Genomic DNA, 12213 nt, shown 5'->3' with positions numbered 1-12213 from the left:
AGTTTTAAACAAAATACCAACTCTGTAAGAACGGAAATGTCAAAAAATTTAATGCTGAATGCTGGTGCAGTATTATTTTGGGTTTTAATTACTTTTAAGTTTTTCAAACACATACATGGCATCTTTAATGAGTATTTCACTTCTGTGTTAAGAAATATGTGATATCTTTGAGTCTATTCATATTTATTTATTAGGAGTTATCATTACGTTCAGCAGCATGTGCAATTTTCATTGCTCCAAAAGTATTTGAGAGGGGCAAACAGGAAATCTGTTGTGAGACTTTCACCTTAAGAAAGTGTGCCTTGCATATGTTTATTTGTAAAAAACAATAAATGTAATGTATGTGTCAAATTACGAATAAAATGTTAAGAGTCTTACTTCCCCCCCTCCTCCCAGCGCATTTTCTCTTGACAGCTTTCAGGTATTCTTCAAGAACTTGCAATCACCCCTGAAACCTGTCTAGGGCTTTTCTTTAACGATACGACAGCTAAAAATGCTTTAATATAATCTTATCCAAGAAAAAAATCATGAGAAGGTCTTTTTTACAAAAATAAAGAAAATTCACAAAAATATTTTGCTTTTTCACAAAATGGGGACCCAAAAAATAAAACCTGGATCAACCCCTGGTAATAAATAAGTTTAAACAGCAATAGATCCTTAATAAAATTATGATTTGCATATTTGTATTAAAAGATTTGTATAGATTACTGAACAGTATTTTGAATTTGTACAAAAAATGTCTTTATTCTAACAATGCTTTAAATATGAACTGTAAATACAATAGCTATTTCAATTAAAGTGCATAAAATTCTTAAATCTATGATCAAAGTGATTGTTTGATAAGTGTCTCTCATGCTGTGTAAATTTCAATAGTAATTCAAAATTTAGCATCTTTCAAAATCCAGAACTGTATTGCTCCTCTATTTTAGACCTTTTGTTACACTTTATATTAATTATGAAGTAAAAATTTTGTTAGTTATTAAAAGTTTTTATTTTTTTCCTTCCCTTTCAAAAAACATAGTCTTACATCAGCATTTAGATGTTTTTAAAGCTGATGGGCCAATCTTACTCCAAGTTTGCATCAGTGACCAATGCCAATGGTTAAACTTTTGAATCATTGGCCGAGCTTTACTTGCCATGTTGTGTAAGTTTCGGTAGTAACCCGAAATTCAGCATATTCCAAAATCCAGAACTATGTTGGTCCTGTTACTGCCCCATTTTGGGACCTATGCTGCACTTACTATGAAGTAAAAATAGATAACTAAAAGTTCTTTTTTTCTGAAAAATATCAACATTTAGATGTTTTTCAAGGCTGATTTTTTTTCTTCACGTTAGGGTCAGGCGCAGTAAATTTTTGAACCTTAGCCGCCGATGCATCAGCCTGGCTGATCCATTGATTGAGCCTTAATAGTTTGGCATAAGTTTTTTATACTTTACATTATTGTTATTAAATAAAATTCTCAGATTTGCTCATATTCTTTATTACTTCATAATGTATAAAATTACATGTAAAAATACTTTCAGCATTTGAAGTCTGTAAGCACCGTTTACAAAACTTGAATGTTCCAAATATTCCAAAAAACATGAATGATGTTGAAAAACAGATTTACTTTTCATCTTGGATTGATTTCACCAGTACATGTATGGTAAGTGTTTTCAAATTGTAGTATGCTTGATTGTAAATAATGGTTGTTGGCAATCATATGTCAAGATGATATTTAAAACTCTGCAAAGTTCATCAAAAAAGGCTTACTCCATTCATTCCCTAAAATTATTATTTTTATTTTGGAAATACTTCTGTCTGGTGAATTATTTTTATGTAAAATACTCAATGAACTAATCGTATTCAATAAACCAATTTGTATTCAATCAACTAATACATCTAATCAAAAGTAATATCATTGCTTTAAGAAATAAATATATTTGCATGCCTCATAATGCAACCAAATTTGTAGCACTTTATTTGAATACTTATTCTTCAAACATTTTGGTATGTAATTATTTCAACCAGGCAATACTTATGTTTTGCATACAATATATATTCATATTCATTTTTCTGCATTTAGGTACAAGCTGCTGGTGGGTTATTGAAGTACATTGAAAAAGGACATTTAGGACTTGTGTTGGATGATGATACTTTTTGTTCAGTTAATTCCATTGCTTTTTTATCCTTGTAAGTAGTATGTATCTATGAAATACATAAATATCTTTGTGCAACAAAGTTAGGAGAGTGAACAACATATACCAAGCACAAATTAGGAAATCAATTGCTGACATGTGTTTTGGGTTTTCAAGAAATCCCCTTTTCAATGGAAGGAATGAAACTTGACAACTAAGAGCTGTGGCTATTGATAGGGACTATCCCCCCCACATGTTAATTGATTCCATTTATAATAAACTTTCCAAATAATCTCAAATTCTGTGTGGTGTTTTCTCTTATTAAATTTTTGTTCCTTTCCCTTAAAGATTCTCATCCTCTTAATTGTTATGGAATTGAGAAAATTAATTGCAGTTGTGGGCTTGCCTCCAATGGACAGACCTGATGTTTGTTAAAATTTGCTTGAAAGAGCAGCAATATTATGTAAATAAACAACAGTTAAATAGATCTAATATTGCTTAACACTGTTAATATTCCAATCACTCCTTTAAATTCAGTTCTAATCAAATTATCCAAAAATGCTCAAATCCGTCAGATCTTGATTTTAGGGAATCTTCCCATGTTCCGATTATCTGTCTGTTTTAGTTAATGAGCTTACTCTAATTCCATATTTTTTTCAGTTTGGCTTCCATTTTTATAATTTGCTCTTATTAGCAGTTTTTAAAATTTCTTGTTATTTGTCTTTACATTTTCTTGTTTTGATTTCTTAATATTTTGCTTACATATTTTGTTCTTTAACACTTTAAGGACGGCACGGTTGGTTTCGGGCGGGTCAGATGAACGTCCTTTGAGGATGAGCTCGACCGTGTTCGGCCGGTAGCTGTATCTTCAGGGGGTGAATCGCATAAAAGGAAGGGACACAGTCGGGACCACCGCGGCGGGAAATTTTCGCGGGAGATCTTTATCAGCGATCCGCTAATGAACGCGGCGATTTTCCTCGAAGCCACTACTGCTCTGCTTAGAAGAGTATTGTGCGCGATTTCTACAAAAGAGAGGGAATCTTATGCTTTCTTTTATTTTGCCTCAACCTTCTTCTTGTTTATGTACAGATACAAGTACTATTCCCTATCACATACAAATCGGAAAGAATACAATAATAGGCGAAGAATAGATGCATTTAGTATGTTTGTTCGGGTCGGGATCAAATAAAAGTTTCAGTTTAATTGCGTTTTCTATACTTTTATTATGGAGAGAGCTTCCCCCATACTTGCTTGCGATGTTATATAATTTCGTGTCAATCTTCAATGTGATTAGTTGCAAAATTGTATGGTGAGAAACTTCAGTCGTCTTTTTTTTCTGCAATAGATTTGCTGTTATGTCATTTCTATTATTTAAAATTTTTGATAAACAAAACAATGCACTTCTTTTATTTATGTCATTAATAACGAAAGTCTTTAAAAGATTTTTTTTTTTCCGCTTCTGGAAAGCATTTCCGACCCCACATTGCTATATTTTTGCTTATATATATATATAAGCGAAAATCACTGATCAAGCAACGCACTGACGTCACCAACAATGAAACTCGCGATAAAATGAATGTACTTATGTCCTTAGCTTTGTACGAAATTATAGATTATATATAAATGAGTAGTGGGAGAGCATTGTGTCATTATAGGAGCTCCCAAAATTCGGTATTTTATTTTACAACAGTAGTGTCCCGAAAAACTGTCCTATTCCACATTAAGCCATAACAGCGTAATTTTGTAAAAAAAAACTTTTTATTTATTGATCAGTTTTATAAGAGCGCGAGTCCCAACCTTTGTATGCAGTAAAGAAACGTTTTTACGCTCTCTTGAAAAGTAGGGAAATCTGACTTACGTTACTGTGAGCATCTGAGTTTGAGATACATTCAGTTTAACACGTCAAATTTTAAGTTCAATGTCCCTGATAAAAAGGCAATTATTCTCCGTCATACAATGACATGTTATTTTCTAATATATTATACATACACAAAACTTTGGTTTGTAGCAGCAGTACCCGTAAATTAATACAAAAACGTCAGTTAATTTTGTTTGAAAAGTGCTAATCTTTGATTTTGTAGATCTTCTGAACAGAAGATGGAGAAGAACAGGAATAAAAAGTTTTAAAAACGTCCGTGTACATGTGTTTTTAATATTTTGGATGAATATGCTAAAAATATTCTACACTTGCTGCAGAATTTCAATAATCGTGTCTGTGTGTGTGCATAGTATTCCTAAATAGTCATAGTTAAAAAGATTTTATTCATCTGCTAATGAAAACACAGCTCTTTAATTTAAAAATAATACTTAATTATTAAAGATTGCAATTAGCAGCACTAAATAATGAATTAGCAAAAAAAGAGTAAGTATATAAGTAAATACTACTTATTTCTCAAAATGAAAGACGAGTATGAAATATGGACCGCAATCTTTGCGTGACTATTCGAATACTCTGCGTCTTATTGGAAGCGTACTTCTGTCTTCAATTTTGAATTTATTTTTAATTTCAATTACTGCACAACAAGAGCATAAAAATCTGTTCAACCCCAGTTCCTCCTAAAAAGGAAAATTCCTCATTCTAATACTACAATAGTTTTCTTAATCATATTAACGTGGTAAAATTTTAAAAAGAAAGAAAGAAAAGAAAGAAAGAGTGAAAAAAAAAAACAGAAAAAGGAATTTCTCTGCAAGCTCTGCCCATTTTTGAGCAAAGCGTCGGATGAGATAAGCAATCTAGAATTCCCATAAGGGGAATTTTCCTCTTCCCTCCCAATTAGCTCACAATAGAGGAGAACAGCTTTTCCCGCGTAAAACCGAAGGGCTTTTCTACTTCGGAAGAGTCGATTTTGAGATACTATTCTGAAAGTGACCTCTGTCTTTAGGGGGTAAGATCAGTGGATGAGCCATTGTCCTTAACCCATTCATGCCGGTTGGTACAAAAATATACCAACCGGGAAAAAAATTATAATTCGTCCTCACATGATGCTATCTCCCCAATAGCTGTACATTTTACATAGTAAATAATCACAAAAAGGGAAAAAAATATGTTTACTGTATCTTTGTTAAAAACGGTCGTAACAGTAGGCTTAAAACTTGAATAAATCATAACTCCAAAAGCATTCGTCTTCCGTCAAAAAGCAAAATGCAAGTTTTGCATGTATTTTAGTAATTTCAAAAAGGTTTAAAAATTGTACCATAATTGTAACAGTGTATTTGATTCAGATGTACTTTTAAAACATTGTTTTTATCTTTGCTTCGTGTTATGAATTCTCTTTTACTTTCAATGGTAGAAAATTGTACCAACCGGCGAATATGTAGTCACTGTCTTGCTTCGGGCAAATGAAGTGTTTAATCTAAAATTTGTACAAATAAGTGATATTTTCAAAAGATTTTTTAAGTATTTTAGTAGTGTTGTTAATTTATTATGGACGTCATGGAAGCAAAAAGCTGATAAGAGGAAAATCCATTAGATTTGAATATAAGCTGTGGGTGCTATTCTCGTAATACGAACTTTTATTTTTTTCGGTACCATATTGCGTCACCTAGACGAATTAGTATAGCATAAAATATTAGTATTGGTGTAGTATTTGTATAGTATATTGGTATAGTATGGAAAAATAATAAGAACCTAAGTACCAGAGGAAACGCATGCCATTATGGGCAATTTTTTACTTTTATTCCTGTGCTAAATGATATTCTTTCAACTTATACATTGAAAGAGTATACAAATGTATATTCCATTGGGTTTAAGAAATGAAATGACGAAATACACACACAATCAACCAAGAACAGCATGTGGTAATGCTGCAATAAAGATGATGCTGTAAAATGGAACGGCAGTACTGCAGTAGCAATTACAAGCGATAAAGTATTCAGGACATGATGTGAATCAAGCAGTAAATGAGATGCTTTTGAGAAAAATAATTTTATCATTCCAATATCGTAGTTATTGAAACACATAGCAAGTGCATCTGTCGGATAGACCTTTTTGATCCGTAGAAGAATACGGTATTAGAAATTGTTGTAAAAAAAAAAAAAAAATGTGGAGGTCACTTTTTTTTGGGGGGGGGGGGGGGGGGGGCAATTTCTGCAAAGTGCAGTAAAAGAATGGCGAATGTTCCAGACTTTTTGAAAAGAAGATTCGCTATTCATTCCGAGAAGATTGTGATGCATAAATATTCGGTTTAAAAATATATTCAATTCGAAATTTTACTACATTTTTAGTATCGATTTTTTTCAAGTTCATATTTCATAAAATTTTATTTTACAAAATGAACACATTTCTTTTTTCTTTTGAAATAAATGAAATTGTAATTAGAAAACTCTTTTATGTAAGTGTAAGTAATATTCTACAATTATAAATAATTATAAGTGGTAATCAATGCAATTATTGCAATCAAACAATAAATGTAGAATTTGCAAACAAAATGTGCTCACACCATACAAACGCCGGTTGGTAGAAAAATCTACCATAAAAATAAAAATAGAAAATTTAACGGGAAAAATTAAGTTTGTATATAATGCACTTACTAGACATAAAATAAATAAATACTAATAAAATTATCACAGTTTATTGTTTTTTTCGAAACCGGCATTAATGGGTTAAAGAGTTAATCAACTAATTTCTACTGGTTTTCCTTCTTTTGTTTTTATTCTGCCTTTCTCTTAATGTTACATTTGCTTTGTTATATATTTTTTTGCTAGTAAATTACTTGCTAACTTATTCAGAACATGGTTGCCACACTTCCGTCCAAGGGACGGAATTCCGTCTTTTAAAAAATTTCGGCCATCGGTTTTTTTTTTTTTTTTCCATGTTCAAAATGATTTTTGTAGATGAAATAAATCTTTACTTTTGAATCTCTCACTCTCAAAAAAGGTCTTATTCTTCTGAGGACAAAAAACTGGTCCATCTGCTAAAGTTAAAAAGATAAGCTGTTTTTTTTTTTCCAAAAAATAATTGAATAAGTCACTCAATCTGTTGATTTCAACCATTTTTATCTTAATCTGTAAAATTTTATCAAAGTTTTTATCACAATGCATCTTATAGCCAAGAATCTCATACCTGAATTTTTTTAATTACTATTTTTTTGTATGAAATATGAACTATTTATGTAACATGAACTATAAAATCTGAAGCTTTTTTTCTGCATTAGCAAATAGTAAGTTTTTTTATTGCATTTTTTTATTAAGTTCTTTTTCTGCTTTTACCTCTTAAAAATCTTGGACAATGATATGTTATTTTTTTATTTAGGTTTTAATTTTTACTTAATCTTACAATTTGGTTTTACTATATAGTTACAGCATCAAAAATTAGCATTATATGTGTCTAAAACATCAAACAAACTAAGCGCTAACATTTTGGTGTCGCGGTGTCTTTTCAGTCCTGGCCAATTTTTAGAGTGGCACCCATGATTCAGAAGTAGTTTTATTAATTGGACAAAATTTATTACTATTTTTGGATTTTTTTTTTTTTTGCTCTTTTTTTTTTTGATGGGAATTAAGTATTTAATTTCAGAGCTGATATTCCTTTGATTTATTTGTTTTGTTAATCTTTAATTTTCACTTTTGAACTGCCTTCTGTCTCATACTGTTGCTTTTCTTGGATAACTTTTCAGTTTCCTAAAACCCACTTCTTTGCATGGTAAGAGAAATTTCTTGAAACCACTCAAAAATAGGTGTCTATAATCAATTTGCTAACTTGAACTTGATAGACTTTTTTTTACTGTTGTTATTAATAATGTATCTATGCATATCTATATATTTATAAGTTTCTTCTTTATGATTGTACTTAAATGTTTTTAACGTATGTATAGTGATGTTTCTGTTCTGTTTTTGTATGCATACTTTTACTTATTGAAAACATTTGTGTGTGTGTGTAGTACATGCATATATATTCTATTTATTTTCAGGAAGCATGTTTTGAACATCGATGATAATACTTACAAGTAAGCTTTCCCTTTTTCTAGGATGAAATAACTTTTATATTTAGTCACTGTTACCTGCTAACTATTATTAATATTAATGATGCTATTATCGTCATTAGAGCACTGCAGATTTTTCAAGGAGAAAGGCATCCATCAGTATATAAAAGCTCTTTTGGAAGCAAAGAAGGACTAAGCTTGTTTGGTAATTTATCACTAATTCAATGAAATTCTGTAAAGAAAATGAATCCTTTAATTTTCTTTCTGTGTGAAATATTCCTGTTAAATTTATATTTTTTTTGTGGTTAGTATGTCTCACAGTTTTAAATAATTTCATTCAAAATTGCTTACCGTGCCACATTTTACAGGATGGTAACACAACCTGGAAATCGAGGAATTCTCATGGAATTTTAAAAATTACTCCTAGTATCAGGGAAGATAATCGTTTGCAGTCGCCAAATCAGCTAATCTTGGTAATTTTTTTGCTAGAATTTACTTTCATTGAGCAAAATGAAAGAAATATTTTTTTTTTCCAAACAAAGCATCTTAGTAAAAAAACAAAATTGGGGAGAAAAAGTAGTTTTTGCATAGTCAACTTTGTATTGTATACTGTTCAGGAAATAGTAAGTTGTATGAAACAAATAATGAAAACACAAATGTTGAAAAATTGCCACTCAAATAAAAAATGAAAAAAAAAAAAAATTAAAGTGCAGTATAAAACTTGCAAAAAAAAAAAAAAAAAAAAAATGCTTACATGTCTTTCAGGGTTGCAAGGATTTACCCCATTTATGTGTGAAGAAGGGGAAGGGAGTTATGGATAAAAAGCACCAAACTATTGAAACATTGCTTGTTGCCTTTAGTTGAATGTTTTTATCCATCATTTCTTCTTTTTGCATTGATAAAAAGCTTGCAGTTAACTCCTGATTATCTGCGGAATTGGGTGGCAAAAGAGCCAGGGATAATAAATTTCGCAGATAAACTACAAAAGGCTAAAACGAGGGACAAATAGGTAAGAATTGTCCTTTCTCAAAAACTTAGCTGTATTGATGCATAATACTTGCTACAAACAGTGAAAATATATACAGTAAAACTGTTTTGTATTTTTACTGCAGAACTTACCAGAAAGTCACATCCGTAAAGAAAAAGTATGTATGATGAAGAAAGCACAAATAAGTAAATTAATAAATAAATATAGATCAACTGAGCTTAAATTTAAAATTTTTCGACAGCAAATGGCTCCGACATGCTAAGCGCAAAACTGGTATCTATACTGGAACTCAAAATGAGAAATTCATGATTAAAGTTTTAAAACTTGTTTGTTTGATTTGTGACTTAATTAAATGTTCAACTTGCAATAAATGTTTTGTAATTAACTTATCTAACCCATATAAGAGCGTACTTGTGTAAAAATCTTAATTTAAAATTAATGAATGCAGTTACAACAAATTTTCTCTTCAAAACCTTTTTATATACTAGTTTTAATTTAATTTCACTGTAAGTCACTATTGCTAGTCATTTTTAGGGTTATCTGCACAGATACGACAGAAATAGCTCACAAAAATGCGCTCAATGTATCATTAAATAACTCTGCCTTATTTGGACTTAGCTGCCGCTTTATTTTGTTCATACAAATCTAACAGAATCTACCTTCTGAAAAATACTATTTTCCAAATTTTGTACACTTAAAACCATAATAATTTTCTGTTCTTCATATTCAAACAATGTGTTGATACTATCATTCAAAATGTTTTATTTTCTAGATTCATTTTTATACGGCATGAAGATAATTTTGACAGCAGACCATACTTAGAAAAAGATATAATTGACCGTAGAATGAAATGCATTTTTTTGCATGAAAGAACTAGATATGAATATTTTACATACATTTCATTTTTAAGAATTTGCATTTTAAATAAAAATTTAAGTAGAAAAAGCTGAATATTTATTTGAACATTTATGCAAAGTTATATTAGTTTTTATTATCAACCTATATCAACTATACAACGATAAACTAATTTTTGTACTCTGTTACAATAACCTGCTACATTGTTAAATATGCTGCTTTACTAAGGTATAAAAGGTGTATCTACAAATTACTAAGGAAAAAAGTAGTAACTACGCAGATACTATTTTAAAGGCTTAGTATTTGTCACTTACCTTCAAAGTGCCTTAGCAAACTATGCAAAATGTGCAGATACGACTTTTTTCTTAAAGCTTTTTCAATATTTCACGTTCACAAATCACCAAAAAACTTGAGATTTAGGTAATTAAATTACTAATGACCACCTGGTGACAATAACTGAATTTTTGATAAAATGTGCAGATACCACATCTGTGCTTAGCATGGCAAAGCTATTGGTATTTGTTTTTTGCTACAAAAATACGTGCTCCTGATTGTCGGTTGAGTCGCAAATATTCCACTTCTCGGATAGTCTGCTCGCGGATAATCGAGACTTTACTGTATTTGTAATCCAGAAACACATCCGCAATTATTTTTGCAAACTTTGAGCTACATTAGTGTTGTTGTCCTTTACATCTGTGTAAAGTTATAATTGTTAAATCTGGGAAATTTTCAGAGCTCAATCAGGGAATATCAGGGAACTTTATTTTCCAGATTTTGTTACCACCATGTTTTAGTTGAAAATGGTATATCTATTCATGCTTTTAAATTCCAAAGTTTTGTTGCTATCACTCAAAAAAAAAAAAAAGTAGGTGAATAACTTCATCTGTGTCATGTGAGAACATATAGTAATTTTTGGGCTTTATGATAAAGGTAAGATACAAGGGAGAAGAGTACGTAAATAAAACTTCGAACATAGCTCCATTATAAACCTATAAATGAAACAAAGAGTAATTTATATTAATAATTAAATTATAAATTATTTAAATTGAGTCTTCTAATATTTTATTTTAAAACTCTTTTGATATTTAAATTTTGCATGAGCATATTTATTTCTGTTTTTAAAAAAAGTCTGGTTCCACTCATTTTTTTTCCGTATGTTTATAAGTCACAATGATTTTTAGTAATTTTAATTGTATTTTTAAGCTCATCATTAATAGACCTTTATACAGTTTGTATGTATTAACGTAATAATAAAGTAAGTGTCTTTAATCATCTTTGTAGGCATTTGTAACAAGTGCAAATCAGCAATTGGGAAAAAAGAATTGAGGTATACATTTTTTTATTCCCTCGTGTAAAGATTTTTCTCTACAACGAGAGCCTTTTTTACTTGATTTTCCTAATGTTCTAGACGCTGGTTTCTCCTGCCAACTACTGAGATTACAGTAATTTCTGAACGTGAAGCTGCAGTAAAATATTTTTCATCATCCAGAAATTCTGAAATCACAAGTACTTTGCAAAGCAGTTTGAAACAAATAAAATTCGTTTCTGTAAGAATCAATTATGCACTTTTAAAGTTATCATTTATTTCTGATTAAAATCTTTAGTAAGGTAAAAATCAATTCTTTTCCTAGAGAATTTTTTCTCGCATGAAGATTTCTCAAGCTTCTATGAATGACTGGCAAGCTTTATATAAGGTATTAAATTATTGTGCAGTGAAAATAAAAAGAGAAGTGTCTGCATTTGAAATGAAAATGATTTTGTAAGCTTATTTTCTGTTGACTGTATGATGACAATTCCACCTAAAAAAATAATACTTGAGATCAATCTAACTGCAGCTTTTTTTTTTTCTTTCATAATTTATAAAGTTAGTAACAAAAAAAAAAAAAACCAACTGATTGATCCTTGAAAATATTACGTATAAATGCAGTTATTTCCTTTTTTTATATTGCATTTTGTGTATATGTATGGGAGGAGGGGGGGTATATTTTTATTTTATCATAATTCAGATTTTACATGCTGTAAAATGAGAAATGTATGATGGGGTTGATATTTGCAATTTTAAAATTCTGCTTTGAACTGAAATTAAGGAATAACATGCTTTGTAGTCTGATCAAATCACAAAAACCAATGTGCCTGACACCATTTTTTTTCCCCCAAAATCTTTCAATAGATTGCAAAAACTCGTCAACTAGACACAAGAACTAACTCTTAAGTTCTGTACTTGTTAATGTAGAGAAGAGTGAAAGCAAACAAAGATGCTTTTGATTCCAGGTGTACTTATTTATGTTCATTGAGTTTACTTCATTTTTTACATACTTACATTTTATCTAT

General features: G+C 30.1%; 1 protein-coding gene across 2 annotated transcripts in view; it reads left to right on the top strand.

The window, feature by feature from the left end:
- Window positions 1-12213, top strand: part of LOC129225690 (mutS protein homolog 5-like) — a 90626-nt gene that overhangs the window by 27693 nt on the left and 50720 nt on the right. For both annotated transcript variants that reach the window (XM_054860167.1, XM_054860165.1), the window contains exons 4-10: window positions 1525-1646; window positions 2067-2173; window positions 8028-8063; window positions 8162-8244; window positions 11164-11209; window positions 11291-11429; window positions 11514-11576. In XM_054860167.1, coding sequence (XP_054716142.1) covers window positions 1584-1646; window positions 2067-2173; window positions 8028-8063; window positions 8162-8244; window positions 11164-11209; window positions 11291-11429; window positions 11514-11576 — 537 coding nt within the window. In that variant the 5' untranslated portion in view covers window positions 1525-1583. The remainder of the gene's footprint in view (window positions 1-1524; window positions 1647-2066; window positions 2174-8027; window positions 8064-8161; window positions 8245-11163; window positions 11210-11290; window positions 11430-11513; window positions 11577-12213) is intronic.

Source organism: Uloborus diversus, chromosome 7 (genome assembly GCF_026930045.1).
Source record: "Uloborus diversus isolate 005 chromosome 7, Udiv.v.3.1, whole genome shotgun sequence".
Lineage (NCBI taxonomy): Eukaryota > Metazoa > Arthropoda > Arachnida > Araneae > Uloboridae > Uloborus > Uloborus diversus.
Note: the sequence above shows the minus strand (reverse complement) of the source record. Positions and strands in the feature narration are given on the sequence as shown.